The sequence below is a fragment of the Pseudorasbora parva genome, chromosome 13, assembly GCF_024679245.1.
Source record: "Pseudorasbora parva isolate DD20220531a chromosome 13, ASM2467924v1, whole genome shotgun sequence".
NCBI classification, from domain to species: Eukaryota; Metazoa; Chordata; class Actinopteri; order Cypriniformes; family Gobionidae; genus Pseudorasbora; species Pseudorasbora parva.
In genome coordinates this window covers 16,613,614-16,635,941 of record NC_090184.1, presented here as the reverse complement: position 1 = coordinate 16,635,941, position 22,328 = coordinate 16,613,614, and the positions used below count along the sequence as shown (strand labels likewise).

At 34.7% G+C, this 22,328-nt stretch overlaps 2 protein-coding genes across 2 annotated transcripts; both read right to left on the bottom strand.

The window, feature by feature from the left end:
* Nucleotides 1–12,809: 12,809 nt before the first annotated feature.
* LOC137038598 (H-2 class II histocompatibility antigen, E-S beta chain-like) lies at nt 12,810–14,156 on the bottom strand. The gene is made up of 4 exons (XM_067413306.1): nt 13,851–14,156; nt 13,582–13,695; nt 13,467–13,494; nt 12,810–13,364 (listed from the first exon to the last, which is right to left on the bottom strand). Exons 1-3 carry the CDS (start codon nt 14,068–14,070, stop codon nt 13,472–13,474), a joined length of 357 nt encoding a protein of 118 aa, XP_067269407.1. The 5' UTR covers nt 14,071–14,156; the 3' UTR covers nt 12,810–13,364; nt 13,467–13,471.
* Nucleotides 14,157–17,863: 3,707 nt separating this feature from the next.
* Nucleotides 17,864–19,190, bottom strand: LOC137038597 (H-2 class II histocompatibility antigen, A-U alpha chain-like). Its single transcript, XM_067413305.1, has 3 exons — nt 18,830–19,190; nt 18,382–18,660; nt 17,864–18,140 (listed from the first exon to the last, which is right to left on the bottom strand). Exons 1-3 carry the CDS (start codon nt 19,173–19,175, stop codon nt 18,019–18,021), a joined length of 747 nt encoding a protein of 248 aa, XP_067269406.1. The 5' UTR covers nt 19,176–19,190; the 3' UTR covers nt 17,864–18,018.
* Nucleotides 19,191–22,328: the final 3,138 nt, after the last annotated feature.

The window sequence follows — 22,328 nt, the reverse complement described above, 5'->3', positions numbered from 1 at the left end:
GAGAGTCAAGGAGCCCTACCTTTCCTCAACCCCATAGAGGAGATCTTTTGTGCATGGAGATGGAAGGTTTATGACCATCAGCCACATGACCAGATGTCCCTCCTTGAAGCCATGGATGCTGGCTGCAGGGACATCACAGTTTGTAATTGCTAAGAGTGGATCCGCCATACCAAGTGGTCTTATCCCAGGTGCATCGACTTGGATAATATCAGATGTGATGTTGATGAAAACATGGCCTATCCCTGTAGATCGCAGAGATTAGATACAGTAATTTTGTGCTTATTTTTTTCTTTGTTCAAAATGTTCTTGTGTGTTAATTTTGTTCACTGTAAGCAATACTGTAAAACTTTTTTCTGTTCTATCATACGTTGTATCTACTTTATCTCCTGTAGTAAATAGTAAAGAAAAAAAAACTAGAATGCTTTTGAATGTGAACATTACTGTACATGTGGACATACAGTTCCCAACCAAGATATTTAGTGCAAAACGGAGGATTGCATGTTTTGCATGCAAATACCTGTAAAATTGAAACATAAAAGTCTATGCAGTCTTTGTAATGTTAACAATAGCCAGAATTTTGAAACCTGGTATACTTTAATTGACTACATGTACCTTGTGAAGTGAAAACAAGTGTTATTCTTTGACAGAATAATTCCATTTTGAGTCAGATTTCCAGTGTTTTGGTAAAGTTAGTGTGTGCAGAGAAAGATGTGTTCTGTTTTGAAATGAAGAGTTAGTGTATATTTAACAAAATGTGTTATTGAGAATAAAATTATCCATTTGGCCAATTGTGTTTTGTAGGTGTAAGTCTGTGTTAAGAGTTTAGAAAAATTATCTGAAGTATGGGTAAGTGCTTGCTAGCGACTGAAAAAAACTGTAAAACAATAAAAGACCTGAAATATTTCAGTTGGTGTGCAATGAATCTAAAATATATGAAAGTTTAATTTTTATCATTACATTATGGAAAATAATGAACTTTATCACAATATGCTATTTTTTTGAGAAGGACCTGTACAGTATAAGTCGTTTTTTAGTTGTTTTTATGCACACAAAAACTATTCTCGTTGCTTCATAAAATTATTGTAGAACGACTGTAGTGAGATGGACTTTAAACAACTTCTTTAGTGCCTTTATGGGTTTTGAGAGAGGAAATGACATTGGTGTCAATTAAGGCCTTCCTGAGCCATCAGATTTGAAAGGCCACAAGGGTTTAAAAAATATCTTCATTTGTGTTCCGAAGTTAAAGGGAGGTCTTACAGGTGTCGAACAACATGAGGGTAAGTAATTAATGACAGAATTTAAATTTTTGGGTGACCTAACCCAAGTAGCCATTAAGTAGCCTATTTGTTAGGTTAGCTTGGCTATTTTGACAAAACCTGTCAGATCTAAGTATTATTATGTTTTTTGTTGTTTAACATTATTCTATTTTTATTATTCTTTAGAGTGCCGCATGTGCACATATATGTTTGGTTTGCCTAACTGAACGTAGTTTAACTGTCTGCCACAAGTTGATCTTGTAATAAAGGTCTAATTGAGGAAAAACACGCTGTATTTTTGTATTAATTGCATTTTTAAATTATCAAAGTTATAAAACTATTTTTATTATAAAAATATTAATGATTAGGCTAATCGATAGTCTGGTCAATTCTCCAGACGATCGACTAAAAAAATTTGATCAAATGCTAATTCTTACTGTGAAAATATATAAAAATCACGAATGTTAGATTTGGTTTTACCTGTGCTAGTGTGCAGGGATAAGCATATGGATTTAAAACCACAAATGCCTCAATGAAAAGGCAAATAATAAGGAAATAAATAAATAAAATTGCAAAATAACCCTTCTGACCTTTTTTTAATTTTCAACTTTACTAATGTGTCATGTAAATAATAAAATTATTATTATTATTATTATTAGTGTGTGTGTGTGTGTGTGTGTGTGTGTGTGTGTGTGTGTGTGTGTGTGTGTGTGTGTGTGTGTGTGTGTGTTGATTTTGTTTATTGGGAATTGATTGGATCTTTAGTTCATGTGGTTTTCTTTTGCTTTGATCTCGTGTGTGATAAATAAAAAATAATGTTGTGCATGGATAAATCACAAAATACTGCAATATTCTATAAAAAAAAAAAAAAAAGATTTGTCGATTTAGATTTTTATGGTGACTAATATTTTGAGACGTGCCTGTAATTTTTATTTATAACCTCTAGGTGGCAGTAATATCCCAAAAGGCACAATAATTAATAGCAGAAGGCATGTGATCTTGGTTATCCACAAGATGGCAGCTAAACCCTGTGATATAGAACTGCCATCCGTTCATTTCCATTCCTTTGATCTGAGAGGTGAGATATTCTCCAGCGACCCTACAGATGACAAGAGGTCCGGAGAATGAATAGATGGAAGACTGCAGTCTGTATAGTAATAAGATGGCATTTATAGATGGTATTTGACTTAAATGTTTGCTATGTGAAAGATTTACATTATGCTTTTGTAAGACTTAAATTTCTGGTTAGATGGCACAATTTCTCATCAACACAATGACATTTGTGTTGTAATAGCAGTATTATGAAATGAAACTATAATGATCATTGTTTACTTCATGCAGCATTCTGCAAAAGAGCTTGTTTCATTCTGTTACCAGCACAATCATGTTCAACCAGTTTTGGAAAGTCCCTAAAGCTCCACGGCTTTCATGAACACAGCCAAACCTAAACCAAGTGTTTTAGTTTGTGATACTTCCTCACAGAAGTCACATGGTTATAAGAAAGTTCATTAATCACATGAGAGTTACTGTCATTTTGATGAAGATATACTCTATTTTGTTATTCATAATATTTAGTTGTAGCCCAATGTGTTTATATAGATAATCATCAACTGCACTGAAGACCTAAATTATACAATTTAGTTTAGTTTTTTTGTTTGATGGTCTTAATGCTTATTTTCTCTTATATATTTAGCATTGCTCTTTAAAGTAAATACATAAATAAATAAGGTTTTTAAATAGGCTTATAATTTATATGGGAAATTTGAATTTATTTTAAATTGAAAAAATTATTAACTTTAATATATCCTGAAAAAAAATTGGAGTGACATTTACTTAAAAAAAGCTAGGCAACTTTTTCCACACAAAAAGTGCTTGTAATCTTTTCTCGGGCTATTCTAAGTAATATTTACTTACTAGAACCACTTATTTTTTATGTAAAATACACAAGTAAATTGCACTGGCAATACAATTACAAAACCCAAGTGAACATTGCTGATATTAGTTTTGCATGATGCACCCAGAATGCATTGTGGCATGAAGCATGTCACCATTGTTGAGATTCTTAGGCTGAATCTTGATATCTGTGTGTGAGAAAAGGTTGCAGGAGTTCAAAGTGCTTAGTGTACAGCCTGCTATAAAATGTATTCAACTTTTCTGGTTTAAACCGTGCTGGATCTTTTATAGAATAAAACAAGGTTAATAGTATATTGCTCATACTCAGGTATAAGGTTGGTGAATTAAGCCACTACACAATGATCATATTCTGATATTCTGATCATCAAGCGGCCAAAAGCATCTGATCGGGTTTTCTCTGCTTTTCTTGCCACAGCAAACTCAGTCACAGCAGTGAGAGAAACACTAACATTAAAAAGTTATCAAACTGCCCAACTAAAGAAAACACTAATCGCCCTAATGGTGACATAAAAAAACTCTATTAATTCTCAATAAGAACTTATGTAGCTTCAGCTACTGGTATTGTGATTAAAACTCACGTTCAGTTAAAAGTCAAAACGTATTGAGAATAATAAAAGCAACATCCCAAAATGACCGTCTCTGCCACCACTGAACAAATGTGATCTTTTTGTAAAAAAAAAAAAATTCTGTGCGCATTTTCAAATACACTTTGCTTTTCAGATTAAAATTTAATTAATATTTTAGGTGAATGTGCTGTGACTATAAAACATTAAATATTATTTTTAAATATATGATAAAATGTACTCTTTTTTTCTCAGTTATTAGAAAATATTACATGAATAGACTGTGTACATTTTACTTAAGATATATTGTTCCAACTTAAACTTGATTTTACAATGTAATAATTACATGAATTAATGTAATAGATTTTACCATACCACAAAGTCATTTTTTTCTGTGTATATTGGCTATATATTTGATATTCTGTCTGTGTTCTTGTATTTGTTTTGGTCTACTCATTAGGAAGTAAACACGCTGACATTTCCCACAGAATGCTGACAATAAAATCTCCCCATGGTTTCATTTCAGAAGCTTGGCGTGATACACAAAACCACAACCATGAACTGGTTATAGCATGTTCTTTCTAAACCACTTTCCAAAACCATCCAATTGCAAGAAAGACATTTTAATACATAATGAGTCTCTAGGCAAATTGAAATCTAAACATTATTCAGTTCTAATAATAAAATGTATTAGAACCAGAAGCTTTTTTTTTACTAAATGTGGAGTTATTAAAAGTATACAGTCAAAACACGGTCAGTAAAAAGTAAAATAAATAAAAGCTTTAAGGGAAAACTAACAAACTGTTCTACTTTCACTTTCATTTTCATTGGTATCATTGTTCATGTGAAACATCAGCCACAAACCATTTGAAGAAGTTTCCTCTGACACTGATTAACCAATGAGAGGAGGGGATTTAAATGTCATCAGTATCTAGGTAGATTTAAGATGGTGAAGACTGGAAGTCAATTTTAAAGACAAGAAAGGGGTTCTTTTCAAATGGTGCAGATTTGTACCACTTCAAATACATTATACACAATATATGAAACAATCTATATATCTATATAAACAATATATATATATATATATATATATATATATATATATATATATATATATATATATATATATATATATATAGAGAGAGAGAGAGAGAGAGAGAGAGAGAGAGAGAGAGAGAGAGAGAGAGAGATAGATATATAGATATATATTGTTTATATAGATATATATTGTTTATATAGATATATAGATTGTGTATATTTTTTTTAATGGAGACTTTGCAGACTTTGCAAAGGCGCCGAAGGATAGGTGAGTTAAAATGATATTGTATATGAAAGAAAACTTACAGTCAGTCTGTATATTTAAGCTTTTATTAAAGATATAGCAGGAAAAAAGAGAGCATTTAAGGGCTGCAGAATAGGAAAATGGACATGAAAAACTAAAATACTTTACTGGACCTCAAAATATAAAACCTAAACTGCATTCACGGGTGCAAGATAATTATCCTATCCATTAAATCACCAGAAGAAACCAGTAACATATGCCTTACAAAAACATGAACTGGTTTGGAGAAGTAGAAGAGCCAATGAGAGCAGAATTATTTTGTTATGTCATTGGTTTCTATGTAAATTAGAGCTGATCATTCAGAAACTGGACAAAAGAATTAAGAACAGAAATTAAATATATTTCTATATATAAAGTTTTATCTTTTCAAGCAAACTACACAATTCTTAAGTTAAAGCTGTAAGATCATGAAAATGCTGACATATTCCACATTTGAATTGAATTCTGCATTTCATTAGATCGGAACAGCTTTCTAACTCTGCATAGAACAGGTTGGATTACAGACTGGTGTGGACTGAAAACAATTCACTGCAATAATATAGACAGATAGACAGTGATTAAATGTGTGCCAGTGACTGCTGCCACAATATGAAATAAACACAATATAAATCTGATCTTGGCTCATTCTCATAGCTAATATTTTTGATTTGTTATAATAGTCTTATACATTCTTTCTTTATGGTGTGTATTCCAATGTATTCTTGTAAGTGAAACATTTTACTTTTAACTTTTTATTTGTTACTTTCGGAAATAAAAATACAAACACACCATTGTTGTCAGGATAAGCAGGTCTAGCTAGGTAACAGTTAAACCAGTTTGGAAAAGTCCCTATAATCATACAAAGTCAACAAGTGTTAGATAGCCTTCATATAAAAAATAAATAAATAAACTTAATTAGGTATTTTCAGATGCTGATAGCAGGCCTTTATTAAATTAAACTATTCAAAACACATCAACACTTATTATAACATAACTCTATGTATGTGGTAAACACACACACACACACACACACACACACACACACACACACACACACACACACACACACACACACACACACACACACACACACACACACACACACACTGTCTATATGTGTGGCCTGGTGAGACCAAACCTGTGGAAGTTAAACCATTATGTAAAGTCCCCAAATATTCATGGCATTCATACACACAACCCAACTTGCATAAAATATTTAGACCTATGAATATCCTGTTTCCTCAAACAATAGTGAACATACTAATTCTCAAACCAAAGTTCCCTAAACGTGTGAAAGTAACTCTCGTTTTGGTTTGGCTTGTCTTTATTATAATTAACTGTTGACAGCAGTACTAATAGTAAACATGTAGTAAAATTTAAGAAAGCCAAATATATTTCACTTTTTATGTTTATTTTCTTGGTTATCTATGGTATCAGGTAGTCAAAAAATCATCACAAAGGGAAAAAAAACTCCAACCAGATGTTATAAGATGTTCTGTACATTCTGTGCCCTTATATAACCTTGGGAGTTTAGTGAAAACTGACCAATCTTTAGATTATTTTCTCAGGCAACTGTTTTGAACAGACATGTTAGCTTTTACCCTTAAGGTTAACTTAAAGTTAATGCAATATACATTGTATTTCCTACAGTTTTATTTACAGTTTTCATTTTCAAATAGCCCAAAACATAACTTAATTTTCCAAAAGAAAGGAACATTTCTCAAAACTGTAAACACTTTTCCTGTCTCGCATGAGTTTCAAATCCATCTTTTAAACCTTCTTTTCAAAACTTCAAAAACCATCACTGTCTTCATGACACAAAACATACAATTGTGAACACAACATTGTCCACCAGTCAGAACCACAGATTATTGGCTTTAGATCTAAGATAGTGCTGAAATTTAGGATTACTGCAAGTACAAGAAGGTGGTGGAGGTGGATGGAGACGAAGTCTCGGTCTGCGCATGTTCTTTTCAATGGAAATCTATTACAGAAATCCCCATATGAGCATGAAAAACTACCCCAGTTGGAGATGGCTTGTGAGAACATTAGTTTGGAATTGCTGAAGTTCATAAACCATACAAGGGCTTCAAACAACCCGAACAGAACTACAGTAATGTAACATGATTTATGAGATTCTCTTACCTGTGTGAGACTAAAGTGTTTCAGGATAATGTGACTTCATATATTTTATGCGAACATTTTTTTTTTACATATACTTTATGTGGCTGAATATTTATGTTTATATTATGTTTTATTGTATTTTGTTTTTGAAATGTCTCAACCTGATTTTTATATTTGATGTTTTGCTAATTAACACATACATATTTATTTTTCAATAAAGATTATGCTTAAATATATTGAATAATGTTATTTTTTTACAAAACTAAAGGAATATTTTTTATAGTACTTTTACAGTAAAGCTGCTTCTACATCAGTGTGAAGAGACATTCATCTATCATTTCCTTCTGATTTTAGGGGTAACTTAGGGTTGGGTTTAGAAGGAGGGATTACATTTTTGAATTCAATTTTCAGATAGGAGTGTTGTTCAAATATCAACTAGGAACGCCCTGTAACACGAAGATCCATGGAAGACTAAGATAATTAACTATTTATTATGAACACAGAATAACATTCAAACATACATGACAGTGTGCTAATACACAGACAACCACTGACATTGGACAGAGCAGGAATTTAAAAATGGTGATGAATAACTAAAAGTCCAACAGTTGTGGTGATGAGTGTTAGTATCCATGGTTACTTATCAGTGGCAGAAAAACAAAGAAACACATGCTGAATGAGAACAAATAAGAGTTAATGAACAGAACATGATGACACATTTAAATCTGTCTAATCAGCTCATAAAGGATTAGTTCACTTTAAAATGATTTACTTCTTGATTATTTACTCACCCCCATCTCATCCAAGATGTATATGTCTTTCTTTCTTCAGTCGAAAATAAATTAAGTTTTTTGAGGAAAACATTGCAGGATTTTTCTTCAGATAATGAATTTCAAAGGCAACCAAATCAATGCAGTTTCAAAAGGACTTCAGGGGCTCTGCATGATCCCAGATGCTTGCTGCTTACCTGTTTTATCAGCGATTGCTGACTGTCTGATTTCAGCATTATGTTTGCAGAATCTCTCCACAACAGCTTTCTCTGACTGCAGAATGTTGGGATCATTGTTCCAGTTTTGTGCATTATAAACTCCATGTTCAGTGTACCCCACATACTTCCCCACAGTGCTGTTGAACTATATTTCCACATCTTTATTGAAGATATAGTTATCAATGAGCACCATGTCACTGAGATCATGGGCGCTGTAGATGCATTTAGCCCACACAGAATAGTAGTATCCATTAGCTGAAAAGTAAAGTTAAAGCAGCATTCAATATCAATTGATTTCATGTCAAATACAAAAACAGAAGGACTTGGATATATTAGTTACTGTAGTACATTTTTGTAGGCTACTACTACTTTGGATGAGATGGGGTTGAGTAAAATATCAGGAAATTTTCATTTTGAAGTAAACTAATCCTCCTAAATCTTATTTGTTATCTCTATCTTTTGATTAAGGTTAGATTAATGCAGCACTAGGTAACTTTTGCTCTTGGGTCCCCCTACAGTTGAGAAACAGTATTGTCCTCTACTACTGTCGTAAGCTCTGTCATTCTAAAACAGGGGATGCCATCGTGCGTGCATTTGTTGACATGACAACCCTGATAGCTCTGAACTAGTCATGCGTGGGTCGTCTCATAACCCGCGGACCCCGTATGTCTATTTAATGGTCGCGGGTGCGGGGCGGGTTGAAAAAATATATACAGTGGTGCGGGACGGGCCAAATAACTTCATAAAAGCGGCCCCGCGGGTTGGAAAAAAAGACGGCCCGCACATCACTAAGGTACAGTCAGTGGCATATGTTTCAGCATGTCATATGAATATAATTTCATGAGTTTTAGTTCTTTCAAACGCCAAATGATCGCGATGCTCACGTTTACAAGCCAGCGTCATTATAGTAGCCTATATGATACTTCAGTTCAATGTTTGAGTGGTAGGTAATCACCATAACAAGCATGACAGCATCGGTCGGGCACGTCTCCTTCAGCTCACGCCGACGAGCAAACGCTGTTCCAATGTTGATCCTCGTCCTGCCTTTAATCCCATCACTTTTTCGTTTCCTCTTATTGCTTTCCTCCAACAAAACCTTTGCTTTCTTATTTTTCTGTGCTGGGGTGGTGGTGTAAGTGACGTATATGCCGTAAAGCAGTCGAATTTTGTAGTTCTTTTTGTTCTCGGGTTACTACCCGTAACCCGAAGTTTAAAAGTATGATTAAAAACGATACAGACCCCGTCAGGCCATGGCAGACGTGTCATTCAACCTATTGTAAGTCCATGTATCATCACAAGAGTCTTGAAAATATATTATGAAGGTTAAAAAAAGTTACCTAGTGCTGCCTTAAGGGTTTTATCCTGAATTTTTCATATTGTATTCTGTTTAATGTGTTTATCTTTTGGACGCTGCATGTTTTCCTTTAACGCTCAATATTTTATTGTAAAGCATGTGCACGTCTGTTGCTTTTAAATGTGCAATAGAAATAAATTTTGTCACTTGAAATCTGTAAAATCAGGACGTGTATAATGTAATTGATATACAGTAGATTGCAGTATTATTGTTTTGCAAATTTCAAAATGTGAAAAACCTCAATCAATAAACAGGTCACGGTCATATTGTTTTTAATAAAACACTGAGTGTGTGATGAGTGTTCAATGTAATAGGGTATTTGATGACATTGTGAGCAATGTTGCACTAAAGTTTTAAACAAAATAAAGATAATTTATTTTTGAATACATGTTTGATTTTGTCTTTAAAGTGTGAGGTTTGGTAAGTTAGAAGTGCTTTCACAATTATGTTAGTCTTGACCGTTTTTCTCAATTAAATTCTCCAAACTCAGGTAACTCAAAAGAGTCAACACAGTGATCTGAACACTTTGTACCGTAATTGTCTAAAACGGACTCTAAATGTTTCCTCAGTTTATACAAATTACAATCTGCATGCATCATTTTCTCAAAACACTGTGCACAATATTCTCAAATGCTTTGACAGTAGTTCATACAGCTAACCAAAACTTTAATACAACAAAGGGAAAAAAACTAATGCAGCAAGAAGAGGAGAAAAGGGCAAAATGACACATGTCCCACAATGAGGAGGCCGCAATTTCAACCATTAGTGTTGTGGCACATAATGCTGTCCTGGGACCATACAAGATTGAAAGGCTCCTTCATTTTTAAATTCTGCAGGGTGATAAGAAGCAAATGGAGCAAAATACTGTAGCTATTTGGGAAAATTGTACTGTTGCATTGGAGTGTTTTAAGCTTCTCTCATATTTCAGGATTGTGTTCTTTCAAACATGTTCGCCTTTCCTTAATCTGATTGAGGAGTTCTTCTCCTCTTGGACATAGAAAGTATATGATCACAACCCAGTAAGTCTTCTTCAAGCAACAGAAGAGGCACTATCATGTCAAGGATGGATCCAGCATTCACAGTGTTTTTTGCACGATGCATGATAAATATATATGCTGTGATGTTGATGATATTGTCTTGCCATAAGTAATTGAGAGGCAAGATCATTATCAATGATCAATAAAATGTATGCACTGGGGTTGGAACACTAAACTATTAGAATTTACACATTTAGCATGTGAATTTAATAAATATGATATTACTTGTTACTGTATCACAGTCATTTCTTGTAGAGTCAATATACTGATGATAACCTTCATGTTGTTTACTCTTCAGCACAATGGTAACCACCAAAACTTCAACATTATGGAAACTCTTTTAAATATAAAACAGCATTAAACACTAACATGTATTTCCTTTCACTAAAAACAAATAAAATAACACTTAGGACCCTATCATACTCCTAGCGCAAAAGTGTTTTTTGCTAGTTTCAGCCTGACACAGTTATCATTTTCACGCCCAGTGGCCATGTTGTTAAAATAGCAAATGCACTTGCGCCCATGGGTCTGAAAGCGAGGTGTGTTCAGGCGCATTGCTGTTTTGACGCAACTGAAAACAACTGCGCCATTGACCAACAAAAACCTGGTCTAAAGTCAATAGCGCAGTATTTCTTGTGTTATTTAAAGGGCGTGTTAGTAACATGAGCCGATAAGCGGGTGCACAACGCGCATACACTCTACTTACACACACAGGGATGTGCAGCAGCACAAAAACATTTTGAAATATTAAAAATAAAACATTCCTCTCTGGAGAAGTGTTCCGTCTTTTTGCTCATTTTGCTCACAAATTTCGCCATGTAAATAGCGAATCCGCCATGGCGCGAACGAACCCGAGCTCACGAAAATGCGTATAAATAGCACGAGTGTGCAATCTTGTGGAATGTATTATGCTAAAATGAGTTTTGGTGTGCAAAAGCTACGCAGTTTTTCGCGTGCATACGAGATGTACTTTATGGCGTATTATACATATGAGCCCCCCACCCCACCACCCTAATCCCATCCAAGAGCGTGTCATATGCACGCCTTTAGAATAAATAATATTTTTTATTATACAAAAAACAGTTAATATCGTTTTTTAATTACACGACACAGTAGTTAATGTAAATGGTCATTATATCGTCACAAGAACTCAACAAAATAATATTTGCAAGTTAAAATGTTGAATTAAATTATTCGATTAGAATTTTTAACTTGCAAGTGCAAATTTATTTAAGTAGTGGTTACACAGGTCCCCTTAATTACTTTTTAGAGTGTTTTTTTTTTATGGCTTGTTTTTTTTTTTTTTTTGAAGGTTTGTTTGTTTGTTTGTTTGTTTGTTTGTTTGTTTGTTTGTTTGTTTGTTTGATTTGTTTGTTTTACAGCAGAGAATGAAATGTTTCCTAGTTTATCAGTTCTTTGTGGATTTCAGGCTAATAGCCCGAGCACATTTCTATACCCCAGACTAAAGGTGAGAAGTAGATTATAAATAAAGATGGACGTGGTATTTTGGTTGTTAGGACTTCGCCACCTTCCACCAAAGTACCACTATACAGTAATGTCACCATTATGAATATGGGAATCACAAAGTTATGTCGCTGAAACGTCATTTGGTACGTCGCTGTGATGAATATGGTCTAGACCAGTTACGTCTTCCCAATTTAACTGTGAAAGCTGGGTGTAAAACCAAAGAGGAATTATTGTCCTCATGAAGGTAGAAATTAAGTGACCACTTTCCAAATAATGAAGTATCCCTTATAGATAGAATAAATGTTTAGTTTCTGGACATATCTGCAGAATACTTCCAGAATCTTTAAGTTTTTAATTTCTTTGGATTAAATTGCATCAATTCACAGAAATTCAATGTGATCAGTCACAAGGAAATTTTAAATTTGAGACATGATTTTTTTGTTTTACAATGTAGTATTAGAGTGTTGAAAAAGTTAAATTACAAAATTTGTGATTTACCCTAAAATGTACTTTGGTGCATGAAACATAAAAATAGCTGCCATTCATTTGCTTTTATAAAGAAATCTGAGAGATTCTTAAGATAAATGGTTTTGTAATGCAACCATGCAGGTCGTTGTGTTATGAAAGCTGAAAATGTTTGCTACTTTAGTATGAGTTTATTTTTAGGCATAAATTTATTTTTTAGGGTTTTAGGGCATTTTGGAAGAAAGATGAACTGCTAAGTTTTTAAAATGTATTCTGAATACTGACAAATCTTACAAGCTATTTAAAAAAAACTGTAAAACTTTTGTAAAGACACATTTATTTAGAGCTGAAATGAACATAGAGCATAGAAACGATAAATGTTTCAGTGGTGTTTCTGAAGAAGAAAACATGGATGTTTTGCAGTCATCAAATCATACAGAAGAATCATTGTCAGAAAGAATAAGAAGAATAAAAATCTATAATATTTTTATATCAAATATATTACATATAAGACTTCAGAGTACCCTTTCTCACACCCAGAGCCTGACTGAAACTTATTAGTATCAAAGACTTACAAGAATGTGTTTTATAATATTATTAACCTATATGCATGTTAATCCAGTGAAAGTAAAAAATATAAGAAAATGCCAGCAAGAATGATAATCTCTATTTCTCTATATAATCTCTATATTTTACACATCATTATAATATCAGCAACATTCAATACAAATTTCAATTATCAAACTAATTTATTATATTTCTTGTTATTGTTTTCATTTTCCAAAATTGTTTTCGTTGTTAAAAATGTCTGTGAAGTTCAGAAAGTGAGTTCTCCATCCATGCGTCAAGCTGAATCCTCTTCCTGTCAGTCTGACCTGTAAATGTGTCATTATTATGTCACAGTTTAACAATGTGATAATAATTTATTTTATTATGACATAATGTTTAAGTTTTTAAAGTGTTAATTAAAAACTTACCATCATTAAGATGGTACCAGGATCCTCCCTATCAAAATGAAAAGTGATTAATAAAGAACTTGAATAGAGACATTATGACTGAGTATTAGCTTGATTTGTTCTCATCTCCACTGACCTGATGATTTCTTCTTGTAGTAAATGAGTCCAGCAGCTGCGATGATGATTCCCAGCACCAGACCAGACGCTCCGATGGCGATTTTATTCCTCTCAGGCTCAGGAAGAGAGGGGTCTGTGAGGTACAGAAACCATGATTTATTTGAATAATCACAGAGTTTTTAATAATAGCTTATGTGTAAAAGGAGCTTTACATATTTTTATTCAATCTTAATTTTGTTTGTCAAAATATGTAATCTTCATAAGTCTAATGTGACGGTAAATAAATACCCCAGTCTATGATGATGGGTTTAGTTAAGCCGGCGTGATCCACCATACAGGAGATCTTCTCTCCAGATTTTGGGGTGTACTCCAGGTGTGAGTGAACCTGGTAGAACCAATCTCCGTTAGGCATCTCCTCAGTTGAGGTCACATCAGTCTTCACGACTTTACCGTCTCTCATCCAGGAAACTTGGATCCGGTGTGGGTAGAAGCGGAAAGCGCTGCACATCAACACAGCCGGATGTCTGCCTCCAGCTGGCGTCACTGAAGTGAGCTTGACCTTTGGTGACACTGAATCAATAAAAATAACATCTTAAGGGCACATCCTACAATAAATATTGTGATGACATGCAAGTTGTACTATAAATTTTAGAAATACTCTCCCAAACATACAATATTTGGGGGTACATTTCTAATATTTCCAAGGGAAGCAAAAATTAAAACATAGGCATGATTTTTTTATTGTGACATTATAAAAATGTTAGTTGAGAATGTTAGTTGTCATTGTGTTATCATAAAACAAGTTTTTAAAGATGTATAAGATGATCAAACTGTTGTGTAAACATACCTAATGTAAGCATTTAAAACAAGAGTTTCATGTGTGACAGGAGGGATCAAAATCGTGTGCATCTTACCTGTTTTATCAGCGATTGCTGACTGTCTGATTTCAGCATTATGTTTGCAGTATCTCTCCACCTCAGCTCTCTCTGACTGCAGCTGGCCGGAATTGTTGTTCCATAACTCTGCATTATAAACTCCATGTTCAGTGTACCCCACATATTTCCCCACAGTGCTGTTGAACTGTATGTGCACATCTTTATTGAAGATATAGTTATCAATGAACACCATGTCACTGAGATCATGGGAGCTGTGGATGCATTTAGCCCACCGAGAATAGTAGTATCCATTAGCTGAAAAGTAAAGTTAAAGCAGCATTAGTTATATCAATTGATTTCATGTCAAATAAAAAAACAAGAGGATACATTTGTTAGTTGCTTTAGTATTTTTTATTTATTTACTACTACTACTTCTACTAACAATAATAATTAAACATGAAAAGATCAAAGTTCCTTTCATTATATATCTATTGATTTTGCATTTTGCTTCATTTAATTTACCTGCTCCAGTGAATGCAGACAGCATCAATATAAACTTCGGCAGTGACATTTTCCCTCCCTGTGACAGTCCGGACTGAAGAGGAATCCTGCAATACTATGTTCATGAGGTGAATATCTAAACCAGCCAGCCTATCCGCCTCTGCACATACAAGTGTCAAGTGTTGCTGAGCAGTATCTTGTTTTTATTTCAGAACTAAAGCCAGTTACACAATGACTGTTTTCTTCAAGCTTCTCTGCTCATTTTAAGGGTTTAAATAAACCATATTTTATCATATTTTAACGCTTCAAATTTATAATGTATATTTTAAAGTTGGTTGCTACAATCAAATACTAATTTGACAAATCTCAACTGGAACTCATCAAGAACAACAACAACTAGGTAAAAGTTAGTCGGGACAAACTTTAAAGTTGGCTTGAGAAAGCTTGAAAAGTACTTGGGGTGTTTGCTGTTACTATGTGGTTGCTAGGGTACTCAGTGTGATTGCTAGGTTGTTGCTATGTGGTTGCTAAGATAATCAGGGTAGGCGCTACAGTTTTCATATGCGGTTGCTAGGGTAGTCAGGGTGGTTGCTAGGGTATTGCTATGCAGTTTGCTAGGGTACTCTGAATGATTGCTAAGTTGTTGCTATGTGATTGCTAAGATAATCAGGGTAGTTGCTAGGGTTTTCCTATGTGTATGTGGTTGCTAGGGTACTCAGGGTGGTTGCTAGGGTGTTGCTATGTTGTTGTTAGGGTACTTGGGCTGGTTGCTAGGGTGTAGCTATGCGGTTGCTTTGGTACTCGGAATTGTTGCCAGGGTGTTGCTATGCGGTTGCTAGGGTACTCAGTGGTTGCTGAAGTGTTGCTATGCGGTTGCTAAGATATTATGGGTGGTTGCTAGGATAATCTGGGTGGTTGCTTGGGTGTTGCAATGTGGTCGCTATTGTATTTGAGGTGGTTGCCAGGATGTTGATATGCGATTGATAAGGTATTCTGGATGGTTGCTATGCTGTTGCTAAGGTATTCTGGGTGGTTGCTAGGATGTTATGGGTGATTGCTAGGGTGTTCATATGTGGTAACTAGGGCACTTGTGGTGTTTGCTATGTGATTGTTAGGGTACACAGGGTGGTTGCTATGGTACTCGGGTGGGTGCTAGGGTGTTACTATGGGTGCGTGTGCGTGAGTGAATGTGTGTGTGAGTGAGTGAGCGAGTGTGAGCAAGTGTGTGTGTGTGTGGGGGGGGGGGGGGGTAGTGGTACCTCCCCACCCTTTTACCCTCCTTAAATAAAACATTTGAATTGCTGTGTTTAGTGCATTTCCTTCATATATTATTAACACAACATTTAGTTTCAACATTTAAATGTGATGGTTAATGAGTACGTTCCATGTGCCATTAAGAATATGACAAATGCATAGTATGGTTTGTTGTGTTAGGAGAAAAGGCACTCATACATTTTTTTGTGATTTGTGTAAAACAAATAAAAAGCTGAAATCTTTTTTAGTTGGCTGTATTACATGCCATAAAACGTAATTTTTTTGTGCAGTGTTTTGAGAAATTGATGTATGCAATTTGGAATTTGATTGAAGTGAATGAGATCTTACTATATCTGTTTAAGTTTTTAGATGAATGTGTTGTTTAGAGAAAAGTATAAAATCTATTGAAAAATGAAAACCTATACAGCACCTCTTCAAACTGAATGTAATCATGATTATTTTTATGTATTATTTTATAAATCTCATTCATGAGCAAGGACCACGTCACAACCATGAATGTTGAAGAATTATTTTATTGAATAGAATGTTAGGGATGAATAGGGAGAGGATGAGATGATAGTCCGGTTGATGTGGTGTTGGTAGCCTGACAGGGTATCATCTCAGTTAGATAGGCTGAGCGATTATTAGGATATCCTGATGCAACCTGGAAGGGAAGAGAAGAGAAGAGGGTATTGTAGGGATGGTTGAATGGATGAGAGAGACAGGGGAAGGGTGGGTTGGAGAGATCGAGACATTGAGTACTGTAAGTTAGGTGATTGATTGAGGCATGGCCCTGCTCCTGAACCTAGAATGTGTTGATCATCACTATACAGAAGATGAATGAAAGTATTTCAGCTATTTTGAAAGAAACTTTGCCTTCCTGTAGCTCAAATAATAGAGGTGATTCCCAGGGAAAGCAAGAACTGATATTTGTACCTTGAATGCAATGCAAGTCACTTGGATAGTCACGTGTATATATTGGCTACAATATTCCTGTAGGTCATTCTAAAATATTATGTTGCTTTTGTTCCTCTGGTCTATTATATTCTCACTGGATCCTCCTTCTATCACATATAGCCATCTGTCTGTTGTTTTATGGACAGACCGATTTATAGGCTTCTGAGTATACCTTGCCTTGTGACAGATATATAGATGACAACACTATACAATCAAGTGAAATCAAAAGAGAATCTTTATTTGGATTGCATGTCATAAAACGTACAAGACCTTGTAAAAATTAAAACTTCAAATTGATGACAACAATGACAGGACATTTCTAAAAGTAAAAACAATTTTTAACTTATTTTCAAGCACACAGTACCACAATTTTTATAACTCCATAATGTTTGTGGAAAAATATTTGATCCAGCAATGAGGAAGACAGTGAGAGCTCAACCGGAGAGTAAATAAAAGATTAAATTATTCAAATTTAAAAATCAAATCTTCAGATATCTCTGGATAAACTGAAAATATGATGCATTAGCAAAAAGATCAACTATCAATTTAAGCCTTTTAGACATCTGTATGTAAGTGTATTTCATGTTACATTTCAAGCTAAGATATTATTAGAAATATCAGGAAATATTAATGTTAAAGATTACATTGAGATATGTCTATGAATCTATTTATATATATATATATATATATATATATATATATATATATATATATATATATATATATAATATCTAAGATGTTTCTTGTCACCATTGTGAGGAGAGACAGAATGATGCCCAGTATAACTGTTTTAAACTCCACTTGTGTCAACTGATTTGATTTGCAGGATCTGTCAAACACCATTGTTTTGTTTTTGCTTCTCAGGGATGTCAGTTGCAGTTGTTTCCTTTAATAAGGAAGAAAGTTCCAGCAGCGACTCCCAGCAGCCCCAGAGACAGACCCACTCCACAGAACACAGCTGGACCAACACTGGGCACGGCCACATCCACTTCTAGGATACAAACATACAAACATTTAGTTTTTGCATTTTTTAATAATGTAGACTTTTTCAGTGAAGCACAATTGATTGGGTTTCTTATATATATTTTAGGCTGTTAAAAAAAAAAAAAACTAAAAAAAATTTATATACATATATATATATATATATATATATTATGTATAGAAACAACTGGTAAAAATAAATAATAGAAATCTAAAAGTCCAGTGATTCTAAATAAAACACACACACTCACCCCATGTTTTGGTCTGAGGTTGTTCCAGAGATGTGTGGTTCACAGAGCAGCTGTAAATGTCTCCCTCTACAGGTGTGAACTCCAGACTGGAGAAGATGTTGTAAGTGCCGTCATCATTTGGGCGATACTGACTTAGACCGTCTTCTTTTAAACCCTCATTGTTTTTTGTCCATGAGACTCTGACAGGAGGAGGGAAGAATCCAGTCACGTGACAGATGAGGAGGTTTTTAATATTCAGCTGCACTTCATCCTCAGGATAGATGGAAGTCTGAGGTTTGTCTATGAACACAGGAAAAGACACTGACTCTGACATTGCAAGCATTTAAACGATCATACATTTTTATTTTTTTTTAAAGTTCACACTGTCATATTAAGAACATTATTTGACATATCATTTATTTTTACATAGAGTATATACATAATTAAAAAGAAGAAATGCATATCCTACCCATTTTCTCTTGTGGATTGTTATAAACTTTGATATCTGTGGCTAAGTTTGCTTTGCAGACTTCCATTTCACCAACAGCTTGCTGATAAAATCCCTCATAGCCAAGGGGATCTGCAAAGTCAGGTTGAGTAGTTTCTCCTACTCCTTTAATGAAGTCTGCATGCCAGAGTTCCTCTCCATCCATTCCAAACAGATTTTCTTTCTCTGTATCAGAGCATCCATACATATAGAAATCCTCATGAACAACTGAAAGAAAAAAAACATATTTGCTTGATAAAACACATTCATATAAACTAACTACATTAGAAATGTAAATACATGAGATGTGTTCATACCATTTGCACATGTATGATTATTGATGATTATTGCTTAAAACCAGATAAAAATGTATTAATTAAAAATGGTATAGGTATATACTGCCCAGTTTTGTAATGAGATTTTTCAGTCTGAGTCAGTCTGATTACAGAATATTAAGCTGTTATTCAGAAATCAAATATTATAATTCAAATTAAATTCAAAACAAATATTTTATCCACAGTCATTTAAACACTAGACAAAACCATCATGATTCCTTATATTTAAAGATGATGAACATTGTGTTGTTGTTTTTTACAAATCCACGTACTTACCTTTGTTCTCAGAAGAAACAAGTGTGATAAGCATGAACACTAATACGTAGAGCTCCATCTTTCTCAGAGCTGAATGGGACAAACACTACACAAACTCTTTTTTTGTTTGATGATAGCAGGTCTTTACTCCTCCTTGTGGCTCATGTAGCAGCGTCATAATCCCCCCAACCAATCAGAATTGTTCCTTGCTCTGATATTCCTGTATCTTGGCAAAAACTTTTTTTTCCCTGTTTTACAGTTACACAAGTTTTCTAAATTTAAGAGCAACCAGCTACCACATACAGTGTGCTTTATATGTATGACTTTAAAATATACAGCTAAAACTGGTCTACATAATTTACTACCTATGTACAACAGTTCATACAAGTAATATAGTGACACATGGACTAATTGTGAGGACAGGAACATTTTAAAAAGCCTGGTTTGTGCATGTTTGTGTGCATGAGGACTAAGATGAAGCCTAAAAAATAAGGCAATATAAAATAAAAAGTGTCCAGGATATGTTTGAAACTCTGCAGGGGTTTGCATGCTCCCTGTGGGTTGGGGCTCTGGTTTCCCCTGATACAAAGACTTGCAGGACAGGTGAATTAGAGACTCTAAATTGCCAGGAGTGAGTGTGAATGTGTGTGTTAGCCTCGTGATGGACTGGCCATCTGTCTGAGACGCTGGATGGGCTCCAGCATCAATTTTAACGTATGAAAAGGTGACATGGACAAATGATGGGTATTTTTATAAAGTAACCTCTATTTTTAATCTGCAACATCATTTTAACATAATCACCATAAATCACTGCAAGAAAAAGAATCAAACGTCATATAATTTGCTACATGTGTTGCTTGTTTGTGTTTATACTTTTTTTAAAAATGTTTTATACGTTTTCAGGACACGTCTTATCTTCTACAAAATGAGTTTTAACATTTTTCAGCAAACTGGTTTAATGCACGCTTCACACATACTCCATTTGCCGTGCTTATTGGATGTTAATGGATTACAGCTCTCAAGTTCAAGTTCAAGAGTTTTCTTTGTCACATACACAGTTATATACAGAATACAACCAGCAGAAAATGTAAACAGGTCCGCTCCATGGACAGCAAATAACAATTAACAAAAATTAACACACAAAAAAAGGAATAGGATAAGGTGCTATATATATACATATGTAGAATTATGAATAGAAGAAATAAGAGATGTGGAATAAAATAAGTGAGATAAGTAAACTGGAGACTATAAAAATAAATACGTGGATAATAGAAGTGCAGGAGTGTAATGTGCAAACAGCATTATAATGAGTAGTTACATGAAACACAAGAATAAAGTGCAGTGCAATATCAGTATGTGAATTTGTTAGTACTGAAGTGAGGTGAAGTCACATGTTGTTAAGTGACAGCGTTCAGGAGTCTGATGGCCTGTGGGAAGAAACTCCTCCTGAGTCTCTCAGTTTTGGCCATCAGGCTACGGAAGCACTTACCAGATGGCAGCCGGGTGAAGTGGGGGTTGGCCGGGTGATTAATGTCCTTGATGATTTTTGTAGCTCTACTTCTGCATCGTTTGATGTAGATGTCCTGCAGAGACGGGAGAGCTGACCCTGAGATGTGCTCGGACAAGCGCACCACTCTTTGCAGGGCTTTGCAGTCGTGACTGGTGCTGTTACCACACCACGCTGTGATGCACTGGGTCAGTAAACTTTCTATCGCCCCTAAATAGAAAGTTTTCATAGAAAGTTTTCTCTCATACTGCATGCGGATGCGGTCCGGCAGTGCGTTCAGGAGCAGTGAGTTTACAGCAGTGGGAAGAGAAGTCTATTTTTTGCTGTACTGGATGCGCTAAATTAAAGTGACAGTGCATTGTTTGCATTAAAATGAACATGTGTTGGTATTGACATTGACATCAAAATCTAGTAGGCTAATTTCACCACAGATGCATATAATTTATAATTCTACTCTGTTTCAAAGTCATCATATGGCTTTTTTGCCTAGCGTAATGCAAGGAAATGACATCATACCTGGCATTTAGCTAAATAAGGAGACATAATGGATAGCACTCATCCTTCCTCCTTTCTTGGAGGTGGAAAAACAAAGTTCTTTAAGACCTGCTCCTGCTGGATTTCTTGTAAAAAAAAATTGAAAATTTACGAAATAAAAGACAAGATTTTTTGTCTATTGTAATATTTGTGATTTTAACAGTAACTATACCATATGTTTAAATGTTTTGCCACTTGTGATACGTGAGCAACATAATATATAAATCTAAAGGCTATATAAATATAAAGGAATTGGAATAAAGGAATTTAGTGCTTTTAAACGTGTCGTCTATGAAAGCGTGTATACAAGTGAATTGCAATGATGATAATCCATGTAGCCTAACAACCTTTATATTTGAAAATAAAAAAAATGAATAAATGCTGTTTTTTGGTATATAGCCGCGGATCAGTTACACACATAGACCGTAAAAAAATATGGACGACTCGACATCATCCGTTTCCGCTTGCCCGCTTGCAGACGGCCTGCAGGGCGCTGACATCTTGGGACCGAGTCTGCGCAGTAGCGATTTCGGGACCGGAGTTGCGCAGTAGAGAGCAGGAAGTAGAGCAGGAAGTACAGCTGCGATATCAAAAGCCCGCCCACACTCTCGCAGATGCAGAACAATGAATTATGTTGGTGTGAAATAAACAGTTATGGAAATGTAGAAATTAAAGCTAAAGCTCCAATCTTCTCCCAAAAATTCAGAAAAAAGTCTGTTAGTGCCTCAGTGACAGCTTCACTCAGAGAAGACATCGATCTCAGCTATCAATCATGACGTCCCCCCCCCCCCCCTTATAGCATCAGATAACTAACTCAAAGTAAACTTATTTTAAAAACGAACACTTGAAA

What these genes read in the sequence shown, in the direction of transcription:
- LOC137038598 (XM_067413306.1), bottom strand. Translation starts at nt 14,070, where the DNA reads ATGTGCAGCGCTTTCCGCTTCTACCCACACCGGATCCAAGTTTCCTGG. An exon ending in ACCCATCATCATAGACTGGG is followed by an intron (nt 13,696 to 13,850) that starts GTATTTATTTAC and finishes TGTACCTCACAG; the next exon opens with ACCCCTCTCTTCCTGAGCCT. An exon ending in CTACAAGAAGAAATCATCAG is followed by an intron (nt 13,495 to 13,581) that starts GTCAGTGGAGAT and finishes TCATTTTGATAG; the next exon opens with GGAGGATCCTGGTACCATCT.
- LOC137038597 (XM_067413305.1), bottom strand. Translation starts at nt 19,175, where the DNA reads ATGTGCAAATGGTATGAACACATCTCATGTATTTACATTTCTAATGTA. An exon ending in CAATCCACAAGAGAAAATGG is followed by an intron (nt 18,661 to 18,829) that starts GTAGGATATGCA and finishes CTGTGTTCATAG; the next exon opens with ACAAACCTCAGACTTCCATC. An exon ending in ACCTCAGACCAAAACATGGG is followed by an intron (nt 18,141 to 18,381) that starts GTGAGTGTGTGT and finishes TTTGTATCCTAG; the next exon opens with AAGTGGATGTGGCCGTGCCC.